Genomic DNA, 25,213 nt, shown 5'->3' with positions numbered 1-25,213 from the left:
GAGCCGAGATCGCGCCATTGCACTCCAGCCTGGGTAACAAGAGCGAAACTCTGTCTCAAAAAAAAAAAAAAAAAATTTTTTTTCTTTTTCTAGAGAGAGTCTTGCTCTGTTGCCCAGTCAGTGGGGAGATCATAGCTCACTATAACTCCTGGGCTCGAAGGATCCTCCTGCCTTAACCTCACAAAATGCTGGGATTTATAGGCTTCTTCTACATGGTGGGAGTTTTATTGCCCAGGCTGGAGTGCAATGGCATGATCTTGGCTCACCACAACCTCTGCCGCCCAGGTTCAAGCAATTCTCCTGCCTCAGCCTCTTGAGTAGCTGGGATTACAGGCACCCACCACCATGCCCGGCTAATTTTTCGGATTTTGGTAGAGACAGGGTTTCTCCATGTTGGCCAGGCTCATCTCAAACTGCTGACTTCAGGTGATCCACCTGCCTGGGCCTACCAAAGTGCTGGGATTAGAGGCGTGAGCCACTGCAACTGGGCTTTTTTACTGTTTTTGTTTTTGAGATGGAGTCTTGCTTTGTAGTCCAGGCTAGTGTGCAGTGGCACCGTGTCAGCTCACTGCAACCTCAGCCTCCTGGGTTCAAGCGATTCTCATGCCTTAGCCTCCGGAGTAGCTGGGATTACAGGCATCCACCACCATGCCTGGCTGATTTTTTTTTTTTTTTTACATTCAAGTTCTATTTTACTTGGATCGAAAACTTTTCTTTTTTTTTTTTTTGAGATGGAGTTTCACTCTTTCATCCAGGCTGGAGTGAAGTGGCACAATCTCAGCTCACTGCAACTTCCACTCCCAGGGTTCAATCAATTATCCTGCCTCAGCCTCCCTAGTAACTGGTATTATAGGCCTCCCACACCAGGTGTGGCTCATTTTTGTATTTTTGGTAGAGGTGGGGTTTTGCCACGTTGGCCAGGCTGGTCTCAAACTCCTGACCTCAGGTGATGCACCTACCTCGGCCTTCCAAAGTGTTGGGATTACAGGTATGAGCCACTGTGCCTGGCTTTTTTTTTTTTTCTTTCTTTCTTTCTGAGATGGGAATCTTGCCCTGTTCCTTTGTCGCCCAGGCTGGAGTGCAGTGGTGCAATCTCGGCTCACTGCAACCTCTGCCTCCTGGGTTCAAGTGATTCGCCTGCCTCAGCCTCCTGAGTACTGGGATTACAGGCACCTGTGACCACGCTTGGCTAATTTTTTTTGTATTTTTAATGGAGACGGGTTTTCACCATGTTGGCTAGGCTGGTCTCGAACTCCTGACCTCAAGTGATCCACCTGTCTCAGCCTCCCAAAATGTTGGGATTACAGGCATAAGCCACCAAGCCTGGCCAATTTGTGTATGTTTAGTAGAGACGGGTTTCACCATCTTGGCCAGGCTGCTTTTGAACCTCTGACCTCATACTCCACCGGTTTCGGCCTCTCAAAGTACTGGGATTACTTACAGGCGTGAGCTACCGCCTCTGGCCCTTTTTTTCTTTTTTTCAACTGAATTTAAGATTCAAAACAATTTTTAATTTTACTTTTTAAATTTTATGGTTTTAACAAATATAGAAAAGTGCATACTTCATAATCTTCACAAACTCCCCACAATTCTCAATAAGGAGTGTGTGTAAGGCAGGAGGACATGACGCTATGGACGGCAAGATCCTGAAAAAGAACAAAATCCTTTGAGCTGAGGAGCTGAGACCTGCCACCCGCCCAGCAGCCCAGGCCCGGGTCCGCGCCTGCGCAATGGGAGCCGGCCGGCCTGGGAGGAAGTCGGAATGCAAGAACCCCGCCCCTTTCCCGGTTTCCTCCTCCCTTCGGCTCTACCCAGATTCCTCTCCCCAGCCACAAGTGGGCCGCGTTCTCCGGTTCCCTGCTTGGTGCTTTCTGCATCCTTCCACGCTGCGCCTGCGCGGCCCCGCCTCGCCCCACGCGCGGGCTCCCGCTTCGGTTTCCTCAGACCTGCTGGCAGCACCCTGATCTTTTCCCGGTCCGGCCCGCTGCTCGCGGCGCCAAAACCATGGTGGGTACTGTGACGTCAAACGGTGGTGCCCTCGGGGAGCTCGGACGGTTGGAGCAGGGAGTCTGGCCTTTGTCCCCCTGGGCTGGAGTTTTAGGTCCTTAGTCTTATGCCTCAAGTTCGTTGAGGAGATACCTGAAAGCAAACAGGATTTTTTTTTTTCCATGGTGGGTAAAAAAACCCAACCCTGAGAGAGAGTCAGTGGACAGCGGGAGACAGAAAAGTTAGACCTTAGAGCACTCATCTGCCGGAGACCAGGCAGGCTTCTGGCGGGCGGGGGTGGGATATTTTCTGCAATTCATTGAAAGGAGTGGGCAGAGACCCCAGGAAGGTGGCCGACTGAGAGAGCACACTCAGGCCGACGTATGCAGGGCAGAGCTTCTCAGGGACTTTAAGTGATGGGCTCAGTGCAGTGTGCAGAATAATTTAGGCTCCAGCCTTTCACCTCTGTCAGCCGATTATTCTTTCCTGTGAAGTTTTGAGAACTGTCAGAGATGCAGTGGGGTTCACAATACCAGTATTTGGTAATACTGGCAAGGGACACTCCTCCCTACTATGTTCCTTCCCACATGATGGTTTCCCCCCTCTCGCCCAACAGCTCTTCTATTCTTTTTTCAAGTCCCTTGTGGGCAAGGATGTAGTCGTGGAACTCAAGAATGACCTGAGGTAGGTACCTGTTCCGACAAGTCTGTTGGGGGTGGGTGTGCCCAACGCCCTGGAACTTCTTTAATTTGAGAGCTATTTGAGGGCTGGGCGAGGTGGAAGATGTAGGGAAGAAATAAATGGGTAGGGCTCAGTGGCTCAGGCCTGTAATTCCAGCACTTTGGGAGGCTGAGGAGGGAGGATCGCTTGAGCCCAGGAATTTGAGGCTGCAGTGAGCAATGATTACTCCATTGCATTCTAGCCCAGGCAATAGAACAAGACCCCATCTCTAACAAAAATTTAAAAATTTAACAATAAATAAATGCCTTGTGCTTAAATTTACAGATAAGCTTGGGATTGTGCTGTGTATTGGAAAACAATACAAAGCAATATATAGTTTAAAGAGTAAGTACCGGCCCAGCGCCCTGGCTCTTGGGCTGGGCAAGGTGGCTCACGCCTGTAAGCCCAGCACTTTGGGAGGCCGTGGTGGGTGGTCACCACGAGGTCAGGAGTTCAAGACCAGCCAGGCCAAGTAGTGAAACCCCATCTCTACTAAAAATACAAAAATAAGCCAGGTGCGGTGTCAGGCGCCTGTAATTCCAGCTACTCGAGAGGCTGAGGCAGGAGAATTGCTTGAACCCGGGTGGCAGAGGTTGCAGTGAGCTGAGATCGTGCCACTGCACTCCAGCCTGGGTGATAGAGTGAGACTCCATCTGGAAAAAATAAAGAGTAAATACTAGTTTGTCCACGGTGGCTCACACCTGTAACCTGTGCTTTGGGAGGCTGAGATAGGAAGATCACTTGAGTCCAGGAGTTCAAGACTAGCCTGGGGAACATAGTGAGACCCCCATTTCTACAAAAAATTTAAAAATTAGCCAGGTATAGTGGTGCATGCCTGTAGTCCCAGCTATTAGGGAGCCTGAGGTGGGAGGATCACTTGAACCCAGGAAGTGAGCCATGATTGTACCACTTTACTCCAGCCTGGGTGACAGAGGGAGACCGTGTCTCAAAAAAGAACAGGCCATTGGCTGGGCATGGTGCGCAGTGGCTTACACTTGTAATCCTAGCACTTTGGGAGGCTGAGGTTGGAGGATCATGAGGTCAAGAGATCTAGATCATTCTGGCCAACATAGTGAAACCTCGTTTCTACTAAAAATACAAAAATTAGCTGGGTGTGGTGGCCCGCATCTGTAGTCCCATTTACTAGGGAGGCGGAAGCAGGAGAATCACTTGAACCCGGGAGGTGGAGGTTGCAGTGAGCCAAGATTGCACCACTGCACCACAGCCTGGCAACAGAGAGACTCTGTCTCAAAACAAAAAAAGAACAGGCCATAAACAGCAAACGTTATTTCTACAAAGTCACAATTTGAGAAGCACCCATTAGGAAGAAAATAGACTCTCTGATAGAAGGTTCTACGTGGCTAGAAGGACAGGGAGAAGTCTCTCAAAAAATATAGTATTTAGTCTAAGTCCTGAAATAAGATTAAAATAAAAGATACAAGTGGGGAGGAGATTTAAAAGCAGTGCAGGCATTAGTTTTCTGTTTATCCTTTACTGTTTTTTTTTTTTTTTTTTTTTTTTTTTTTTTGAGACAGTCTGGCTCTGTTGCCCAGGCTGGAGTGCAGTAACACTACTCTTACCGGCTCACTGCAACCTCAGCCTCCCGAGTTCAAGTGATTCTCTTGTCTCAGCCTCCCAAGTAGCTAGGATTATAGCTGCCCACCGCAATGCCCGGCTAATTTTTGTATTTTTTGTAGAGATGAGGTTTCACCATGTTGTCCAGGCTCATCTCAAACTCCAGACCCCAAATGATCCACCTGCCTCAGCATCCCAAAGTGCTGGGATTACAGGCATGCGCCACCTGGCATGGCCCAGACATTGGGTTTTAAGTACTTTGAGAATTTTACAAAACTTGGGGTCCAACAGAGAACTGCTAACTTTATTTTTGGCAAGATAAGGACTTTTTAAAACAGCAATTTATTATACTTACTTTATAACTTCAAAATAGAGATGAGGTATTGCTATGTTGTTCAGGCTATTCTCCAGCTGGCCTCAAGTGAACCTCCTGCCTCAGCCTCCCAAAGTCGTGGGATTACAGGTGTGAGCCACCGCGCGCAGCCAAAGGCTGTTTCTTAAATTTTTGCACCGTTCTCCCAATGAGCACTGGTGTTTTCATACCATTACTCAAATAGCATCTCAAGGGGCTTGAGGATTGGAGAATGGAGAGGATATCACTTGTGCCTGCATCCTCAAGAGTAATGCTACCTACCTACCTTTACCTACATATGGGGCTCTGGTTCCAAAGCAATAAATGTTTGAAAATAGCTAGCCTGGGCAACATTCACAGTAAGACCCCTTCTCTACAAAAAAAAATCAGCTGGGCATGGTGGCGCATGCCTGTCATCACAGCTACTCAGGTGGCTGCAGTGAGCATGATCATGCCATTGCACTCCAGCCTGGGCCGTAGAGTGAGACCCTGTCTCAAAAAAAAAAAAAAAAAAATTTGCTGATGATGTTGGGAGTCAGACAGACTTGGACTGAAGTTCCTGTTTGTTCCAAACTCAGAAAGTTTAAAACTTCTCTGAGTCAATGGAAGGTAATAACTATTTCAAAAGATGGCTGTAAACATAACAGATATTATATAGAATACAGGTCTAGTCTTTACCAGTTGTTTAATGGTAGCTATAAAGAATAGGTTGGTTTGGCTGGGCACAGTGGCTCACACCTGTAATCCCAGCACTCTGGGAGGCTGAGGTAGGCGGATTGTCTGATTTCAGGAGTTATAGACCAGCCTGGCCAACATGGTGAAACCCCACTTCTATTAAAAATAAAAGACTAGCCGGGCATGATGGCACACACCTGAAGTCCTAGCTACTCAGGAGGCTGAGGCAGGAGAATCGCTTGAACCTGGGAGGCAGAGGTTGCAGTGAGCCGAGATAGCACCACTGCCCTCCAGCCTGGGTGACGGAGTGACAGTCCATCTTAAAAAAAAAAAAAAAAAAGACACCAGGCGCGGTGGCTCACGCTTGTAATCCCAGCACTTTGGGAGGCCGAGGCGGGTGGATCACAAGGTCAAGAGAGCGAGACCATCCTGGTCAACATGGTGAAACCCCGTCTCTACTAAAAATACAAAAATTAGCCAGCCATGATGGCGTGCGCCTGTAGTCCCAGCTGCTCAGGAGGCTGAGGCAGGAGAATTGCTTGAACCCGGGAGCCGGAAGTTGCAGTGAGCCGAGATCGCGCCACTGCACTCCAGCCTGGGTAACAAGAGTGAAACTCCGTCTCAAAAAAAAAAAAAAAAAAAGGAATGGATTGGTTTAGGGGGAGGAGATGTGGGGTTGAAAATAAACCACTCTGTTAGCCGTCTTTCCTATTCCAGGCTTAGGAATGTGCCCTTTTGGTTCTACCTTTTCTGACTTTCTCAAGTCCTTGCCTTTTCCCAATCATATTCTCATCCGAGCTCTGAAGTCACCTTTATGTTGACTTTGTTATAAACTAATTTGATTCTTTTCTCTCTGCCCTTGACAGCATCTGTGGAACCCTCCATTCTGTGGATCAGGTGAGATATAGCAAGGGCCCAGAATTGGTTCCTGGTGATGGAGAGGGGAGAGCTTAAGGGTTGGGTACTTATATCTCTAGGGTTAGTAATGGTGTTTTTATTCCTTTCTTAGTATCTCAACATCAAACTAACTGACATCAGTGTCACAGACCCTGAAAAATATCCTCACATGGTGAGTTGGGGTCTATGGAGAAAAGGAAACACCTCTAAGGCAGGAGGTCCCTGGGTGGTTAGAGGACATTTTTAAGGGTGTTTTCACATTTGTCCATCTTTGTCTAGCTATCAGTGAAGAACTGCTTCATTCGGGGTTCAGTGGTTCGATACGTGCAGTTGCCAGCAGACGAGGTCGACACACAGTTGCTGCAGGATGCAGCAAGGAAGGAAGCCCTGCAGCAGAAACAGTGATAGCTCCTCCTCCTCTTCCCCTCCCTCCGTCATTGGTGACCCAGAACCCCAAGTCCCAGCCAAGCACCCCTAACTCCCAATACATAAGGGTTTTGTTTGTTTGTTTATTTCTACTAATGATGGTTTTGTGGGTTTTTTAAAGGGATGAGTGGATGAGAGGAATAATAGGGAACAGCTATCCTCTGTTGAGAAGGGGAGGATAAGTAGGCTGGGAAACTTCAAAGCCTTCCCAGTCCCCAGCACCTGCCTTTCTTACTACTTCCCTGGAGATGGTAGGAGAGTTTCCTAAGTATTTCCAGGGCAGCATGTGATTCATTTGGGCATGGAAGGAATCTGTCCCGCATCGGGAATAAAATTTATGATGCAAAGTCATGATCTGGTTCTGTACTGTGTTTGGGGCTGGGTGCTGGGAGGTGGAAAAGGAGGTTGAATTCATCCAGGCCCCTGTTAGTCTCTGTTAACCCAGCCAAGAATCCAACTCAGCTTCCCACTACTCTCCCTGGTATAAAGCATATAATAACAATTGCACTACACCACATTTCTCCAACATGCCCCTGCCTGCATGTTCTCCCTTTGGTGTTTTGCTTATACCATACTGGCAACTGGAGTGCTTGCTGTCCTTCCATTAATGTGACAATGTTATAAGATGCATTTCATGCTACCAGACTTCGCCAATCCAACCAAATCAGGACATGTTTTCTGAATATCTATAGAAGATAAATACAAACAAGGGATGTAATTTATATTTTGGAGAAAAGTTATGACTGGCAATTACTAAACTTCATTCACTCATTCAACAAATATGAGTTCGTGATGCAGATGAGACTTCTCAGCCTTAAGGGACCCTTAGAGACCGTCTAGCGTGACCCTCTTTTTTTTTTTTTTTTTTTTTAATTTTAAACAGTCTTGCTCTGTAGCCTGGGGTGGAGTGCAGTAGCGCAGTCTGGCTCATTGCAACCTCCTCCCAGATTCAAGCAGTTCTGCCTCAGCTGCCAAGTAGCTGGGATTACAGATGCCCACCCACTAGGCCTGGCTAATTTTTGTATTTATTTATTTTTTTGAGTTGGAGTCTCACTTTGTCGGCCAGGCTGGAGTGCAGTGGTGTGATCTAAGCTCACTGCAATCTCAGCCTCCCAGGTTCAAGTGATTCTCTTGCTTCAGCCTCCCAAGTAGCTGGGATTACAGGTGTGTGCCACCACACCCGGCTAATTTTTGTATTTTTAGTAGAGACAGTTCACCATGTTGGCCAGGCTGGTCTCGAACTTCTGACCTCAAGTGATCGGCCTGCCTCAGCCTCCCAAAGTGCTAGGATTACAGGCTTGAGCCACCGCGCCCGGCTAATTTTTGTATTTTTTAGTACAGACGGGGTTTCACCATGTTGGCCAGGCTGGACTCGAACTCCTCAAAGGCGTCCGCCCACGTAGGCCTCCAAAAGTGCTGGGATTATAGGCGTCAGCCACCGCGCCCGGCCATGACCCTTTTTTCATACATGAGGAAGCTGGACGCTAGGGCCTTGGAAGATGGACCTCCCCTTTGGTCATCAGGCGGCTGCCTCATGGGTGGGCTCGTCCGGCTACCCGCTGGGAACGCCTCCCCCTGCCGGCCGGCCGACCCTCTCAGGCCAGTTCCCTGGCTGCCCGCTGGGCGCCGCCCTAGCCGCCCGGTCCGAGGACCCGCACAAGGTGCCCGTGGCAGCGCCTGACGGGAGCGTGGTGCCCACGGGCGTCCTGTAGTCTTGCGCCCGCGCCGAGAGCCCCGCGCCCGCGCTGTTCCTCGTGAGCGCGGCGGGTGGTGGGCGGCACGGTCTCCGGGACAGCGTCGGGCAGGGCGGAGCGCGCACACGCAGGCGGGGCACGGCCGCCCCCGCCAGGACCCGCGGGCCCGGAAACGCTGCCTGTCACAAAGGGGGGAACACGTGGGCGCCGGCTGCCCGGGCGGCGGTCTCAGGGAGCTAGGGTCACCCGGAGAGCCGCCCATCTGTCCCTGCCCGCCCGACTTTTCCGCCCCGGCCGCTTGGCCGGTCCAGCCGCGGCCGGCGCCTGCCTGTGAGGTGGATTCCCGGCCCAGTCTGACCATCTCCCTCCAGTACGTACACGCGGCTCGAACCCGTGTCCAACCGGACGCCGACCCGCTCCTGAGAGCCTTCCACACTCCCGAAGCCCCGCGATCACGGGTAGTCCCCCACGTCCCTCTTCCCCAGGTGCTCCCCACTGTTAGTTCCCGTCTTGAGAGCCAGGTCCTCGGCTCCTTACTCCCTGCCTGGTCAGACCCTTAGTCCTGGGGGACTCGGGTGTCTGTGGCGGAGATGCTGGGTCCCCTCTCTACTCAGATATAGGACCCACCTGGATCCCTCAGTCTTCCCCTATCTCTCTTTCTCCTTAGGTTTTTCCACTTCATTCGGACACCCTCATAACTATGTCCATCCTCTACGTCTCCCCTCACCCAGATGCCTTCCCCAGCCTCCGAGCCCTCATAGCCGCTCGCTATGGGGAGGCTGGGGAGGGTCCCGGATGGGGAGGAGCCCACCCCCGCATTTGTCTCCAGCCGCCCCCGACTAGCAGGACTCCCTTTCCCCCACCCCGCCTGCCGGCCCTGGAGCAGGGGCCTGGTGGGCTCTGGGTGTGGGGCGCCACGGCTGTGGCCCAGCTGCTGTGGCCAGCAGGCCTGGGGGGCCCAGGGGGCAGCCGGGCGGCTGTTCTCGTCCAACAGTGGGTCAGTTACGCTGACACGGAGCTAATACCAGCTGCCTGTGGGGCAGCGCTGCCAGCCCTGGGACTGCGAAACTTGGCTCAGGACCCCCAGGTGAGGGGGTTGTAGGGAAGAGGGGGAGGGGAGAATTTCAGAGGAGGGAAGTGAGGACTGGAATGGACAATGAGACAAGAAGTTTGCACGTCAGATGTGGAAAAAGAGAGATCAAATCCCAGATTGCCAACTGGCATGGTAACTCGCTGTGTCTTGGTCTTCCTAGGTCTGTGAACGCGCAGGCGAGTTGATGTAATATTTGCCTCACTGAGTTAATAAGATTAAAAGATGTACGCAGAGCGCATTGGTGCCAGGCGCTTTTAAAGTCTCTTAGTAAACGTTTGATGAGTCTGAAATTGAGGAGGATAGAAGTTACTTGAATTGCAGGAAAAGATGGTGAAGGAGAGATGACAATTTCTGAGAGGAGATAAATGAAGTGAGGAAGGGAAGTGAGAGGAGAGATAAGCCTGCCAGATTGTAACTGTCAGTCCTTCCAAAGGAGACCTGTGCCTTGGTGTACTTTCAACTCTGCCTCCTTGCACGGTGTTGAGCACATGATGAAAAATTAGTATTTCTTTAATGGATGAATGAATGTGACATAGACCCTGACTTGCTCCCTCATACTGTGATCACCCTATCTAAAATCGAGTCCTTGCATTCAGAATGTTTGTGCAGTCAAACAAATAAAATAAATAAAATAGAGTCCCTCTCTCCTGGATTTCCCTGTTCCCTTTATTCTCTTTTTTTTGTTTGTTTTTTGTTTTTTGAGATGGAGTCTCCTGTCTCCCAGGCTGGAGTGCGGTGGTGCAATCCTGGCTCACTGCAACCTCTGCCTCCGGGGTTCAAGCGATTCTCCTGCCTCAGCCTTCTGAGTAGCTGGGATTACAGGTGCCTGCCACCTCACCCGGCTAATTTTTTGTGTTTTTAGTAGAGATGGGGTTTTGCCATATTGACCAGGCTGGTGTCAAACTCCTGACCTCAGATGATCTGCCCTCCTCCGCCTCCCAAAGTGCTGGGGTTACAGGCATGAGCCTCCGCATCCGGCCCCTATTCCCCTCATTCTGCTTTATTTTTCTTCATAGGAGTTAGGAAAAATAGGATGCTACATTATATATTTGCTTTTATTGTTCCCCCACAAGAATGTGAACTCTGTCAGGTCAGGGCTCTGTTTGTCTGTTCATGTTGTCCTCTCATTCCCTGGAGAAGTACTTAATAAATATTGATTGATGTCCTGAACCTGGCAGTTATTGAGTTGCCTTATATAATCTTTACTTCTATGTTTAACATATTGCATCTAACACATAATAATAAGTATTGAGTAGGGATTTGTTGGATGAGTCAGAAGTGTTTTCATTACGACTATTTGAGTGAAGAAATGGGACTCAGATGTGGTGATTTGTGGGAGTCGGGTGGAGGGAGGCCAAATGGACTGGGTTGTGGTGGGAGATGGAGGTGGGCCAAACTTTGTCTCATACCCCTTCCCTTTCCTGCCAGGCTGTGCTGGGGGCCCTGGGCAGGGCCCTGAGCCCCTTAGAAGAGTGGCTTCGGCTGCACACCTACTTGGCCGGGGAGGCCCCCACTCTGGCTGACCTGGCGGCCATCACAGCCTTGCTGCTGCCTTTCCGATACGTGAGTCACCAGGCCTGGGGAAGAACAAGACTGCTCCCCTCAGACCTCTCTGTAGCGTGACTGAGAATAGTCATTTATTTCCTGTTCCAGGTCCTAGACCCACCTGCCCGCCGGATTTGGAATAATGTGACTCGCTGGTTTGTCACGTGTGTCCAGCAGCCAGAATTCCGAGCCGTGCTGGGAGAAGTGGTTCTATACTCAGGGGCCAGGCCTCTCTCTCAACAGCCAGGTGAGGAAGGATGAGGAGCTGGAGGAAAGGGGATTCCCTGGGACCTTCCATGCAACTCACTTTCTTTTTTTCTTGTACATGGCAGAATCACTGGCACAGGGGCCTGCGGGAGAGGAGTGGGAGGGGGAGATCAGTATGGGTGAGACCTTGGGCATCTGAAATAGCCCATCTGAAACCTAGTAGCACCATCCAAGAGGGTCCCTGGCTGGCTGAATCTGAATTTCTGTGCCTCTCTAGGCCCTGAGGCTCCTGCTCTCCCAAAGACAGCTGCTCAGCTCAAGAAAGAGGCAAAGAAACGGGAGAAACTAGAGAAATTCCAACAGAAGCAGAAGATCCAACAGCAGCAGCCACCTCCAGGGGAGGTGAGAGGCAAGGGTGGAGCTGGAAGGAAGGCTGGTGTGTGCGGTGGTGGGGTGGCTGATGCCTGGGCCTGTGTCTTCTCCCTCCCAAGCAGAAGAAACCGAAACCGGAGAAGAGGGAGAAGCGGGATCCTGGGGTCATTACCTATGACCTCCCAACCCCACCTGGGGAAAAGAAAGGTACTAGGAGTGGGAAGGGGCTCACCCCTCAGCTGCTCCTTTCAAGTTTTCACCCCATCCTGCTCTATTCTTGCTCTCACCACTTGGTTTGGTGAGGATTTGCAGACTCCTGCCCCTCCCGAAGGCCCCTCAAATGCCTGTCCTATGATGTGAGCGACAGAGATCCTGATCCTTCTCTACTGGCACACCCCTTTCCCAGTCTCCCAGCCACGGCACTGAGCTCTCCCTCTCTCTCCCCCAGATGTCAGTGGCCCCATGCCTGACTCCTACAGCCCTCGGTATGTGGAAGCTGCCTGGTACCCTTGGTGGGAGCAGCAGGGCTTCTTCAAGCCAGAGTATGGGGTGAGTGGGCACTGCTGCCCAGACCCAGAGTGGGTGGGGTGGGGCAGGACTGAAGGATATGTTGCCTGGGAGGCGCTGGGAGAGGTGACCTGAGGCCTTAAACATGTGCCATCCTTCTCCACCATCAGCGTCCTAATGTGTCAGCAGCAAATCCTCGAGGTGTCTTCATGATGTGCATCCCACCCCCCAACGTGACAGGCTCCCTGCACCTGGGCCATGCACTCACCAACGCCATCCAGGACTCCCTGACTCGATGGTGAGCTCCTGTCTGCACCTCCCACTGGTTCCCTGTGACTCCTCTGGCTCTCTTCTGTTCCTGACAACCCTCCTGCCTCTCTCCTTCTGGGTTGGTGCTCACCTCTGCCCCCCAGTGGCGCTACACCGCTCTCCGTCATTCCCGTCTGATCATTTAGCATCCTCTCCTAGTCCAGTACTCCCACGCAACACCACCACTTGCAGACTTTCTTCTCTCCCTTCTTTCTTTCTTTAATTTAAATTTCATTTCATTTCATTTTTTGTAGAGACAGGTTTTCACTTTTTTGCTCAGTCTGGTCTCCAACTCCTGGGCTCAAGCGATTCTCCTGCCTCGGTCTCCCAGAGTGCTGGAATTAAAGGCATCAGGCTCCACACCCAGCCTCTCCCTTCTTTTTCTAGTAACAATAGCATTATTTTGAATTTAACTAGAACTATATGAATATATATGTATGTGTGTATCTATATATACACACACGCGTATACATATATGTATGTGTATGTACATATATACATACATATATATATATATTTTTTTTTTTTTTTTTTTTTGAGACAGAGTCTCGCTTTGTCACCCAAGCTAGAGTGCAGTGGTGTGATCTCAGCTCATGGCAACCTCCACCTCCTGGGTTCAAGCAATTCTCCTGCCTCAGCCTCCTGAGTAGCTGGCCAAAATATATGAATACACACACACACATACACACACACACACACATACACACATTGTGTTTGTTTGTTTTGAGATGGAGACTCCCTCTATCCCTCAGGCTGGAGTGCAGTAGCTCGAGCTCAGCTCACTGCAACGTCTGCCTTCAAACGATTCTCTTGCCTCAGCCTCCCAAGTAGCTGGGATTACAGGCACTTGCCACTGCACCCGGCTAATTTTTATATTTTTAGTAGAGATGGAGTTTCACCATGTTGGCCAGGCTGGTCTCAGACTCCTGACCTCAGGCGATCTGCCCACCTCAGCCTCTCAAAGTGCTGGGACTGCAGGCGTGAGCTACCGCTCCCGGCCTGGAGTAACTTTTTAATTAATGGTTCTTTCTGGTTTCTTTTCTGTTGAAACCCTTGCTTGAATGCATATCCCTGTACATCAGGCTTGTCCAACCTGCAGCCTATAAGCCACATGTAGCCCAGGACAGCTTTGAATGCAGCCCAACACAAATTTGTAAACTTCCTTAAAACAGTTTATGTTTTTTTTGCAATTTTTTTTTAGCTCATCAGCTATCGTTTGTGTTAGTGTATTTTATATGTGGTCCAAGACAGTTCTTCCATGTGACCCAGGGAAACCAAAAGACTGGATACCCCTGCTGTGCATGCTTGCTCAAGCATGTGTGGAAGGGTTTCACTGGCATAGCTATCAAGAAGTGAAACTGCTAGGTCAGCAGGGGCACACCTATATTAAGTATGAACGGAAGCTGCCAAGTTGCTCTGCAGAACGGCTTTGCTGATTGATACGTCCATGAATTGCATGTGAGGGTATTCATTTCCCTGTCCTTGCCAAGCCTGAGCATTAGGGTTGCCCAAGTAGTTTTGCCAATCTGATGGGTTAAAAAAAATGATTTGTACTTTTCTGATCACTATTGAAGTTGTGCCTATTTTCATGTTTCTTGGCCAGTCAGGTTTACCTGTATGTAAATTGTCTGTACCTATCTTTTGCCTGTTTTTCTATTGATTTTTTTTTCATGCTTGCCTATATGCAGAGTTTTTCTTTTTCTTTTTTTTTTTTTGAGAATTTTTTTTTTTTGAGACGGAGTTTCGCTCTTGTTACCCAGACTGGAGTGCAATGGTGCTATCTCGGCTCACCACAGCTTCCGCCTCCTGGGTTCAGGCAATTCTCCTGCCTCAGCCTCCTGAGTAGCTGGGATTACAGGCACGCGCCACCATGCCCAGCTAATTTTTTTGTAGTTTTAGTAGAGACGAGGTTTCACCATGTTGACCACGATGGTCTTGATCTCTTGACCTTGTGATCCACCCGCCTCTGCCTCCCAAAGTGCTGGGATTACAGGCATCAGCCACCATGCCTGGCTATTTGAGAATTTTTTTACCTGTTCTGGGTATTGATTTTTTTGTTTGTTATATATTGTAAATGTTTTCATTGTATTATAATGTGGTAGTTTTCCTATTATTATAAATGTTTCTCCTGCTTTCTGTTACTATGTTCACTGTTAATATTTTAATTAGTAACAAATGCAAAGTAATATTCTGGGTGACAAATTTTTTTAGAAAGTATTTTTAAATTACCATTTTTGGAAACCAGGGTTTATTATATTTAAATTTTAAGAATTTTTTTCTGGTATCTTTTTTTTTTTGTTTGAGACCGAGTCTCACTTTGTTACCCAGGCTGAAATGCAATGGCATGATCTTGGCTCACTGCAACCTCCATATCCCGGTTCAAGCAATTCTCCTGCCTCAGCCTCCTGAGTAGCTGGGATTACAAGTGTGCACCACCACGCCCTGCTAATTTTTTTATTTTGTATTTTTAGTAGAGAGAGGGTTTCACCATGTTGGTCAGGCTGGTCTCAAACTCCTGACCTCATGATCTACCTGCCTCAGCCTCCCAAAGTGCTGAGATTGCAGGCGTGAGCCGCCACACCCAGTCACTGGTATCTTATGTACTAAATCAATATGGTCAAAAAAAATACTGGCTGGGTGCAGTTAAATACACATTCTGTTAAATACCATAAAATGGCCAAGTTGTTTGTGTTTGTGTTTTTGTTTTGTTTTTCAATTTTTTAATAAAACTGAGAGAGGGTCTCACTATGTTGCCCAGGCTGGTCTTGAATTCCTGTGCTCAAGCAATCCTCATGCCTCAGTCTCCCAAAGTGCTGGGACTACAGGCATGAGCAACCATACTTGGCCTCCAAATTTGTTTATATGAGAACAGACTGAATACTTTAAAAAAAAAAAAATAAGGCCGGGCGCGGTGGCTCAAGCCTGTAATCCCAGCACTTTGGGAGGCCGAGGCGGGTGGATCATGAGGTCAAGAGATCGAGACCATCCTGGTCAACATGGTGAAACCCCGTCTCTACTAAAAATACAAAAAATTAGCTGGGCATGGTGGCACATGCCTGTAATCCCAACTACTCAGGAGGCTGAGGCAGGAGAATTGCCTGAACCCAGGAGGCGGAGGTTGCGGTGAGCCGAGATCACGCCATTGCACTCCAGCCTGGGTAACAACAGTGAAACTCCGTCTCAAAAAAAAAAAAAAAAATTAAGATGCAGTCTGGCTCTGTCGCTCAGGCTGGAGTGCAGTGGCGTGATCTTGGCTCACTGCAATCTCCACCCCCCTGGTTCAAGCAATTCTTGTGTCTCAGTCTTCTGAGTAGCTGGGACTACAGGTGTGCAATGCCATGGCTGGCTAAGTTTTTTGTATTTTTAGTAGAGACAGGGTTTCACCATGTTGGCCAGGCTGGTCTCAAACTCCTGACCTCAGGTGATCAGCCTGCCTCAGCCTCCTAAAATGATGGAATTACAAGAGTGAGCCACTGCACCTGGCCATAATACCTTATAAAAAACTTAAGGTAGCCACATTTTTTTTCCTAGTGAACACGGTTTAAACAAAATAATTAGTTTATTTATTTATTTTTGAGACAGAGTCTCACTCTGTTGGCCAGGTTGGAGTTCATTGGCACAACCACAGCTCAGTGCAGCCTCAACCTCAGCCACTCAAGTAGCTGGGACCACAGGTGCATGCCACCATGCCTGGCTTTTTTTTTTCTTTTCTTTTTGCAGAGATAAAGTCTCACTATGTTGCCCATGCTAGTCACCAACTCCTGGGCTCAAGCAATCCTCCCACCTTGGCCTCCCAAAGTGTTGGGGTTATAGGCATGAGCCACTACACCTGGCTTGAATTCTTTAATCTATCTAAAGTTACTTTTTGTGACTATTGGGAAAAAGGAGATTTTTTTCCCAAATAATTAGCTCATTGTTCCAAACAAATATTCTGAATAGTTTCTCCTTATTTTACTGATAGGAAGTGCCACCTTTCACAAATACTAAATTGACTTGTATCTATTTCCAGATACGATTTTGTTCCTATTTAGTAACTTATTTCAACAATTAGAACTTTTGCTATCCTGTTTGACTGGAGCCTCCTCTTTGTTCTTTTTTTTTTTTTTTTTTGAGACAGAGTCTCACTCTCCCCCAGGATGGAGTACAGTGGCACAATCTCAGCTCACTGTAACCACCACCTCCCCGGTTTCAAGCAATTCTCATGCTTCAGCCTTCCAAGTAACTGAGATTACTGGCATGCACCACTATGCCTGGCAATTTTTGTATTTTTGGTAGACAGGGTTTTGCCATGTTGGCCAGGCTGGTCTTGAATTCCAGCCTCAGGTGATCCACCCGCCTCAGCATCCCAAAGTGCTGGGATTACAGGCTTGAGCCACCACGCCTGGCCTCCCTGCTTCTTTAGAGTCCATTGACTCCCTGCCTGAAGCCTCTGCTTCCTTTGATGCTAGGCTCCACTGGCCTGGCTCACTCTCTGGTCCTCCATGCCCCGTAATAGGCACCGCATGCGTGGGGAGACCACCCTCTGGAACCCTGGCTGTGACCATGCAGGCATTGCCACCCAGGTGGTGGTGGAGAAGAAACTATGGCGTGAGCAGGGGCTGAGCCGGCACCAGCTGGGCCGCGAGGCCTTTCTACAGGAGGTCTGGAAATGGAAGGAGGAGTGAGTATGCAGCATTCCTGTGGGCATCACAGGCCTGCCTCCCTGTCTGCTATCCAGAAGACCTCTGTCACCTGTAACCCCTGGCCAGAGGGTCAGACCCTCAGAAGCAGAGTCAGTTGTCTCTAGGGCTCAGGTCAATTTCAGTGGGATGAGTGAGCTTCATGCTGCCCCATCAGCCACCTGATGTCTCCCTCCAGCCCAGGCATGAGTGCTGGCCCCAGCCTGTCTTTCTACTTCCAGGAAAGGTGACCGGATTTACCACCAGTTGAAAAAGCTCGGCAGCTCCTTGGACTGGGATCGAGCCTGTTTCACTATGGACCCTGTATGTGGGAGGGGTCTCAAAGCTGGGGCAGGAGTAGGAGGCTTCCCAGGGTGGGACCCCCACAGAAGAGAGCACAGGTGCTGCAGCCCTCTCTCAGGAGGTGGCCCACATAAAATACCATGGAGGGCTCAGCTGCAAACACCACTTCCCACCCCTTGCCATGGCCCTTTCTACGTCATGGCCCTTCCTATTCCCTGTCTCGCTCTGGGACCTCCAGATTCCTCCAGATTGCACATGATCAGGACCCCGCCTGCCGTGGAGCCTGAACCCCAGGGTCCTCTGGACCAGTACTTGTCCCCAGCTGAGTGTCTTCCCTGCCATCTGCAGCATCACAAGGCTTGTGGCCTGCTCTTGTGTTTCCTTAGTCCCCTCTCCCCCCAAAGAAAAGGACTCCCCTCAGAGGGGTCTTTGTGCTGGCCAGTGGGACTCTGTACGGGCCAGGCTTCACTGGACCCCTGGCTGTCTGCCTGGGCCTCCAGACACAAGGCCCATCTCTCTAACTTCTCCCTGCTCCACTCCAGAAACTCTCAGCAGCTGTGACAGAGGCTTTTGTCCGGCTCCATGAGGAAGGCGTCATCTATCGCAGTACCCGCCTTGTTAACTGGTCCTGCACACTCAACTCCGCCATCTCTGACATTGAGGTGCGCCCCCCACCTGGCCTGTCTCCATCTCCAATCTACCCTGGCCCTGGCCCCTGGCCCACGCCTCTAAATACCCATTTTACAGGTGGATAAGAAGGAGCTGACGGGTCGCACCCTGCTCTCCGTGCCTGGATACAAGGAGAAGGTGGAGTTTGGGGTCCTCGTGTCCTTTGCCTATAAGGTCCAAGGCTCAGGTAGGAGCCAGGGGCACCAGGATCCTGGGCTGGGAGTGGCAGGAAGGGGCCAGGGCCGAGACCACAAGGCCTTTTGTCACCCCAGATAGCGACGAGGAGGTGGTGGTGGCAACAACTCGGATTGAGACAATGCTGGGAGATGTGGCTGTAGCTGTGCACCCCAAAGATACCAGATACCAGGTGGGGGACTGTCCACAGCTGGGGAAGGAATCCTGGCCAAAAAGGGCTCCCATACTTACCAGGGTGGAGGGGTTGGGCTGAGGCCCCTGGCTGAGGAGAGGAAACTGGGTTAGAAACTGATTGTAGCTCCTTTGCCAGCTGTGACGGTGGAGCTGCTGGGGACTGTTTGGGGGCTTTCAGGTGTTGGGACAGTCAGGGCCCTGGAAAAGGACTTGGGCCTAGCCCTTAGTGCATTTTTAAAGGTCTCGCTGTTAACCAGGCTTGTCTTGAACTCCTGGCCTCAAGGAAGCCTCCTGCCTCAGCCTCCCAAAGTGTGGGGATTATAGATGTGGGCCATGGTGCCAGGCTCCTTCATGCATTTTTTTTTTTCTTTTTCTTTTTTTTTTTTTTTTGAGACAGAGTCTCACTCTATTGCCCAGGCTGGAGTGCAGTGACACCATCTGGGCTCACTGCAACCTCCACCTCCCATGTTCAAGCTGTACTCATGCCTCAGCCTCTTGAGTAGCTGGGATTACAGGCACGCGTCACCACACCTGGCTAATTTTTTTAATTTTTTGTTTTTGTGCTTTTGAAACAGAGTCTCACTCTGCTGCCAGGCTGGAGTACAGTGGAGCTATCTTGACTCACTGTAATCTCTACCTCCTGGGTTCAAGCTGTTCTCCTGCCTCAGCCTCCCGAGTAGCTGGGACTACAGGGATGCACCACAATCCCCACAATCACATTATACAATCTTCTTCTTTTTTTTTTTTTTGAGATGGAGTCCCACTCTGTCACCAGACTGGAGTGCAATGGCTCGATCTCGGCTCAACGCAACCTCCGCCTCCCAGGTTCAAGTGATTCTCCTACCTCAGCCTCCCAAGTAGCTGGGACTATAGGCACGTGTCACCACGCCCAGCTCATTTTTATATTTTTAGGAGAGACGAGGTTTCACCATGTTGGTCAGGATGATCTCAATCTCTTGACCGCATGATCTGCCCACCTCGGCCTCCCAAAGTACTGGGATTACAGGAGGGAACCATGGCACCTGACCCCACTTAATGCATTTTTTTATATCTTTTTCTGCTCCCAGCACCTGAAGGGGAAGAACGTGATCCACCCATTCCTGTCTCGGAGCCTTCCCATTATCTTCGATGAATTTGTGGACATGGAGTTTGGCACAGGTGGGCAAGGGGCTGGTCCTGCGGGGAGAGGAAGAGATTGGAGCTTCACCCTAGCTGTCCATCTTCTCTCAGATAAAAAGAAAATAAGCTTCAGCCAAACAGGCAGAGCTTGGGGTGGTTCTCGAGGGACCGTATTAGACAGGTAGAGGCCAGAAGTGGTCTCAGATCTACATCCTTCAGCAAAGAGGTGAGTGTAGGAAGGAGCTCCGTGGAGTCCTTCATGACTCAGGCACCCACATGTACACTCAGGTGCTGTGAAGATCACCCCCGCACATGACCAAAATGACTATGAAGTTGGGCAGCGGCATGGGCTGGAGGCCATCAGCATCATGGACGCCCGGGGGGCCCTCATCAACGTGCCTCCGCCTTTCCTGGTGAGGCTGCCTGGGGCATGAGTGCCCGGGTCGGGGAGACGGAGGGGTGGCTGGGCATTGCCATGATGAGGCCTTATTCCTACCCAGGGCCTGCCCAGATTTGAGGCCAGGAAGGCAGTGCTGGTGGCGCTGAAGGAGCGGGGACTGTTCCGTGGCATCGAGGACAACCCCATGGTGGTGCCACTTTGCAAGTGAGGGTGGGGGCCAGGGACGGGAGGGAGGTGGAGGGCTCCTCAGGGTTTCACCTCCTGGCTTCTCACCTACGTGTACCTGCAGCCGGTCGAAGGACGTAGTAGAACCTCTGCTGCGGCCGCAGTGGTACGTGCACTGCGGGGAGATGGCCCAGGCCGCCAGTGCCGCCGTGACTCGGGGCGACCTCCACATCCTGCCTGAGGCCCATCAGCGCACGTGGCATGCCTGGATGGACAACATCCGGTGTGTAGGGCCCTCCATGTGGGAGGGGCTGGCCAAGGGATGAGCAGGGCCTGGACTGGGCTCCACCAGGCCCTCCCTGATTTCCCCACCCCCACATTTGCAGGGACTGGTGCATTTCCAGGCAGCTGTGGTGGGGCCATCGAATCCCAGCATACTTCGTCACTGTCAATGACCCAGCAGTGCCCCCTGGGGAGGTAAGCAGAGAGCCAAAGCTGGATGCCGGGACACCTGGGGAAGTGGTGGATTTATTGGGTCCTTGGTTGCGGGAAGGGGCAGAATGAGGCAGAAGCAGACACACCCTCTTGGGTAATCACTGCATGTGCGGCAGGACCCTGACGGGCGGTACTGGGTGAGTGGACGCAACGAGGCAGAGGCCCTGGAGAAGGCGGCCAAGGAGTTTGGAGTGTCCCCTGACAAGATAAGTCTCCAGCAAGGCAAGGCAGGGCCTTGAGGGTTTGGAGGGAGTTGGGGGGGCAGAGCTCCACTCCCTCTGACCTCTGACCTTTGGCCTGTCTCAGATGAGGATGTATTGGATACCTGGTTCTCCTCCGGCCTCTTCCCCTTTTCCATCTTGGGCTGGCCCAACCAGGTGAGTTCCTGGGGCCAGGGCAGTGCGGGACAGGGGACTAGAGGGTGGGTGTTGGTTTCCCTTCACACCCTGGTCTGCCCTCAGTCAGAAGACCTGAGTGTGTTTTACCCCGGGACGCTGCTGGAGACCGGTCACGACATCCTCTTCTTCTGGGTGGCCCGGATGGTCATGCTGGGCCTGAAGCTCACAGGCAGACTGCCCTTTAGAGAGGTGCGGAGACAGCCGAGACCCTCCCACAGCCCCCAGCCTCCTCCTCTGCCCTCCTGTGCTGCACCGTGGGCCCCGAGTGGCTGGGGCACGGGGTTGGCTGTGGGCCAGCCTGGCCCGAGGGCTGGTGGGGGTTGAAATCCGGCCTGGGCCCTGCTCAGTGATTCCTGTGCCCCAGCCCAGGGCTTTGTCTTCCCAGAGGAGGGAGTACTTCTGATTCATATAAAGGCGCTGAATGAGCTCTTGGGGACACTCAGTGGGGCCTGTGGTTCATAGTGGGGTAGATCAGACACAGTCTTGGCCAGGCACTGAGGCTGGGGATGAGGTGACTGCGTCTCACGGGCCTCCCCACCTGCCCTGCAGGTCTACCTCCACGCCATCGTGCGAGATGCTCACGGCCGGAAGATGAGCAAGTCTCTAGGCAATGTCATCGATCCCCTGGATGTCATCCACGGAGTCTCCCTGCAGGTGGGCTGGCTGCTGGGCCAGCCAGGAAGGGCTATGGGGCTGTGGCCGCAGCCACCTGACTGCTCCCATTCCAACCTCAGGGCCTCCATGACCAGCTACTGAACAGCAACCTCGATCCCAGTGAGGTGGAGAAGGCCAAGGAAGGGCAGGTATGGAGGGTTGGTCTGGGCTGAGCAGGAACACAGTGTGGATCGAGCTGGCTGAGGATGCTCCTCCCTCTGCCTCTTCCCTGTAGAAAGCTGACTTCCCAGCGGGGATTCCCGAGTGTGGCACCGATGCTCTCCGGTTTGGATTATGCGCCTACACGTCCCAAGGTAAGGGCCCGAAATCTTTCCTTCCGGCTACTTCCTCCTTCCGTGAGGCCATCCCCACCTCCACCCTGAGCCTCTGGTGGGCATGGGCTGGGAAGAGGATGATGAGGACTACATCTCACCCCCAACCTAGGTCGTGACATCAACCTGGATGTGAACCGGATACTGGGTTACCGCCACTTCTGTAACAAGCTCTGGAATGCCACCAAGTTTGCCCTCCGTGGCCTTGGGAAGGATTTTGTGCCTTCACCCACCTCCCAGGTAAGGGCCTGATGGGCAGCAAAGCTGGCAGCACCCACACAGGCTGCACCCCTGTCCAGAGGGGCCTCCATGTAGCTTGGGGGACAGATAGACACAGAGACAGTTAGAGCTCTAGAAAGCTCTGGAAAGCCCAGGGCACTGGGGGCTCGGGCCTGTCACTTCTCCCCAGATCCTGGCACATACGTGGTTACTTTGGACTCATTAGACTCTGGGTGAAGATTTGGCCATGACTCCTGCTCCCAAGGGTTATGGTACCCTCCCCTGGCGCACTGGCTGATACACCCTCTCTCCCCAAGCCCGGAGGCCATGAGAGCCTGGTGGACCGCTGGATCCGCAGCCGCCTGACAGAGGCTGTGAGGCTCAGCAACCAAGGCTTCCAGGCCTACGACTTCCCGGCCGTCACCACTGCCCAGTACAGCTTCTGGCTCTATGAGCTCTGTGACGTCTACCTGGTAAGAAGGAGCAGAGTGGGCAGGGGCGGCAGGGGCGGGTGGGCAGCAGAGCCCTGGCTCAGCTTTGCCAGAGTTGGCTTTGAGACCCAAGCCAACCCATCCCCTTCCCAGTCCCCCCAGGCACAGCGAGGGCTCAAGGCTAGACCTCCAGCCTTGAGCTCTGTATTTCTCATTCCCTAGGAGTGCCTCAAACCTATACTGAATGGGGTGGACCAGGTGGCCGCCGAGTGTGCCCGCCAGACCCTGTACACCTGCCTGGATGTTGGCCTACGCCTGCTCTCGCCTTTCATGCCCTTTGTGACGGAAGAGCTTTTCCAGAGACTGCCCCGGAGGACGCCGCAAGCTCCCCCTAGCCTCTGCATTACCCCCTACCCGGAGCTCTCGGAGGTATGGCCTGGCCTGGAGAGGGGAGTCTGGCCTGTCCTCCAGATCCCCTTACCCCTCCTCCACCCCACAGTGCTCCTGGAAGGACCCTGAGGCAGGTCCCCTTACCCCTCCTCCACCCCACAGTGCTCCTGGAAGGACCCTGAGGCAGGTCCCTTTACCCCTCCTCCACCCCACAGTGCTCCTGGAAGGACCCTGAGGCAGAGGCCGCCCTCGAGCTGGCGCTAAGCATCACAAGAGCCGTGCGCTCTCTTCGGGCCGACTATAACCTCACCCGGATCCGGCCTGACTGTGAGCCTCAGGCCCCCATGGCCACCCCATCCCACTGTCCCCTCAGCCTACTCTGGGACCCAGTGTCCAGCAGTGGCTGCTTGGTTTCTTGTCTCCACAGAGCCAGGCCTCACCTTCCTCCCTCCCCTGCAGGTTTCCTGGAAGTGGCGGATGAAGCCACGGGTGTCCTGGCGTCGGCTGTGTCAGGCTACGTGCAGGCGCTGGCGAGTGCGGGTGTGGTGGCCGTCCTGGCCCTGGGGGCTCCCGCCCCACAGGGTTGCGCTGTGGCCCTGGCCTCTGATCGCTGCTCCATCCACCTGCAGCTGCAGGGGCTGGTGGACCCAGCGCGGGAGCTGAGCAAGCTGCAAGCCAAGCGAGTTGAGGCGCAGCGGCAGGCCCAGCGTCTGCGGGAACGCCGTGCTGCCTCAGGCTACCCTGTCAAGGTGCCCCTTGAAGTCCAGGAGGCAGATGAAGCCAAGGTGTGTGGCGTGGGTGGGCGTTTCCACCATCCGCTTCCTCCATCAGAACCTTGGTCTGGGCTGGTCCGTGCTGTGGTGTTGACAACTAACTGATCACAACCAGTTACAGATTTCTTTGTTCCTTCTCCACTCCCGCCAGCCTTAAACACAAAACAGGCCAGCTCAGTGGCTCATACCTGTAATCCCAGAATTTTGGGAGGCTGAGGTGGGTGGATCACTTGAGCCCAGGAGTTTGAGACGAGCCAACATGGTGAAATCCTATCTACAACAAAAATACAAAAATCAGCCGGGCGTAGTGGCGCACGCCTGGGGTCCCAGCTACACAGGAGGCTGAGGTGGGAGGATTGCTTGAGCCCGAGAGGTCAAGGCTGCGGTGAGCCAACATCGTGCCACTGTACTCCAGCCTGGGCGGCAGAGAGAAGACCCTGTCACACACACACGCACACAAACGCAAAACAAAAACAAAAGCCAATCCTGGTCTGGAAGCTGGACTCTGTGCTCAACCCTGCGGAATCCACTAGGGAGCATGGAGCCCAGGCCTTTTGAGCAGGGGCCATGGGATGGCCTCTCCTTATACATGGGGAACAGCTGTGGGCTGGTCACAGCCCAGGATCACACAACAGGTTTGGAGATGGAGGCCGACCTAAAACCAGGCATCCTGTCTCCCAGCTAGACCCTTCATTCCCCACCCTGCTCCCGGAAATATGGAAACCTGCAGGCCTGGGGCTGTGCTTGGGGTCCGCATGGCACCAGGGAGCCCTGGGCCTCCCACCACTTACTTTCAAGCCTCCTGGGTTGACCCTGGAAAGCCAGTCTCATTTGTCCCCTGCCTCCTGGGTTCCGCCAGAGAGAGGCATGGAGTAAACTGCACAGACACAGAGAAAACCAGTCATGAGGGCCAAGAGCTAGGGAGCCTTGAGTGGAAGTGGTTCATCTCACGTGGTTCTCCCAGAGCCTCAGGAGGGGGGCAATATCATCTTCATCTGACAAATGAAGTGACCTTCCTGGGAGCCTGTGCTATCCTACTCAGGTGGGGACCATGGGTAGGGGGCATGTAGGCTCAGGTTCCTTTGTTCTTGGGGACTGACCACTCAGTGGAAAAAGGCAAGACCCAAGAGGTGGAAGTGGGGATGCTGGTGGGAATGGGTGGGGAGCCTGGCCAGCCAAGCACGTGCCTCTGAGCCACTGACCCCCCATGGTCCTTGCTCATCTTTGCAACTCTGCTCTGGGCGTGTGGGTGTCCCTTTGCTTGGACCTGGGTCTTCACCCCGCCCGCACCCGGTTCCACTTCAGCTCCAACAGACGGAAGCAGAGCTCAGGAAGGTGGATGAGGCCATCGCCCTATTCCAGAAGATGCTGTGATCCACCACCCAGCTTCACCCCTCACCCCCAGCGGCTCACCACAGGGTGGCAGCAATAAAATATTTTCCCACAAAATCCTCTTGTCATCTGTGGTGGGCAGAGAGGG

At 52.3% G+C, this 25,213-nt stretch overlaps 2 protein-coding genes across 8 annotated transcripts; both read left to right on the top strand.

Annotated features, from left to right (window-relative positions):
- Positions 1-1,782: 1,782 nt before the first annotated feature.
- Positions 1,783-6,978, top strand: LSM2 (LSM2 homolog, U6 small nuclear RNA and mRNA degradation associated). 2 transcript variants are annotated; one of them, XM_032268949.1, is made up of 5 exons: positions 1,783-2,007; positions 2,603-2,670; positions 6,175-6,205; positions 6,318-6,377; positions 6,485-6,978. In XM_032268949.1, exons 1-5 carry the CDS (start codon positions 2,005-2,007, stop codon positions 6,608-6,610), a joined length of 288 nt encoding a protein of 95 aa, XP_032124840.1. In that variant the 5' UTR covers positions 1,783-2,004; the 3' UTR covers positions 6,611-6,978. The 2 variants fall into 2 exon arrangements, with proteins under 2 accessions (XP_032124840.1, XP_032124841.1); XM_032268950.1 differs by having other exon boundaries at positions 1,821-2,007; positions 2,624-2,670.
- A 1,313-nt stretch (positions 6,979-8,291) lies between these two features.
- VARS1 (valyl-tRNA synthetase 1) lies at positions 8,292-25,182 on the top strand. 6 transcript variants are annotated; one of them, XM_032269012.1, is made up of 31 exons: positions 8,292-8,695; positions 8,993-9,412; positions 10,847-10,981; positions 11,072-11,210; positions 11,296-11,349; positions 11,448-11,572; positions 11,665-11,749; positions 11,991-12,091; positions 12,220-12,347; positions 16,854-17,018; positions 17,259-17,340; positions 17,862-17,981; positions 18,067-18,175; positions 18,261-18,355; positions 19,425-19,515; positions 19,765-19,889; positions 19,977-20,080; positions 20,166-20,324; positions 20,428-20,518; positions 20,653-20,758; positions 20,843-20,913; positions 20,998-21,123; positions 21,484-21,588; positions 21,669-21,737; positions 21,824-21,902; positions 22,033-22,160; positions 22,457-22,612; positions 22,793-22,999; positions 23,176-23,287; positions 23,420-23,745; positions 25,039-25,182. In XM_032269012.1, the coding sequence occupies exons 2-31, from the start codon at positions 9,026-9,028 to the stop codon at positions 25,105-25,107; spliced, it is 3,849 nt and encodes a 1,282-aa protein (XP_032124903.1). In that variant the 5' UTR covers positions 8,292-8,695; positions 8,993-9,025; the 3' UTR covers positions 25,108-25,182. The 6 variants fall into 6 exon arrangements, with proteins under 6 accessions (XP_032124903.1, XP_032124900.1, XP_032124906.1 ...); XM_032269009.1 differs by having other exon boundaries at positions 11,662-11,749; XM_032269010.1 differs by having other exon boundaries at positions 8,488-8,810; positions 11,662-11,749.
- The last annotated feature ends 31 nt before the right edge of the window (positions 25,183-25,213 follow it).

The sequence above is a fragment of the Sapajus apella genome, unplaced genomic scaffold, assembly GCF_009761245.1.
Source record: "Sapajus apella isolate SASKATOON/1434 unplaced genomic scaffold, GSC_monkey_1.0 scaffold188, whole genome shotgun sequence".
Classification (NCBI taxonomy): Eukaryota; Metazoa; Chordata; class Mammalia; order Primates; family Cebidae; genus Sapajus; species Sapajus apella.
Note: the sequence above shows the minus strand (reverse complement) of the source record. Positions and strands in the feature narration are given on the sequence as shown.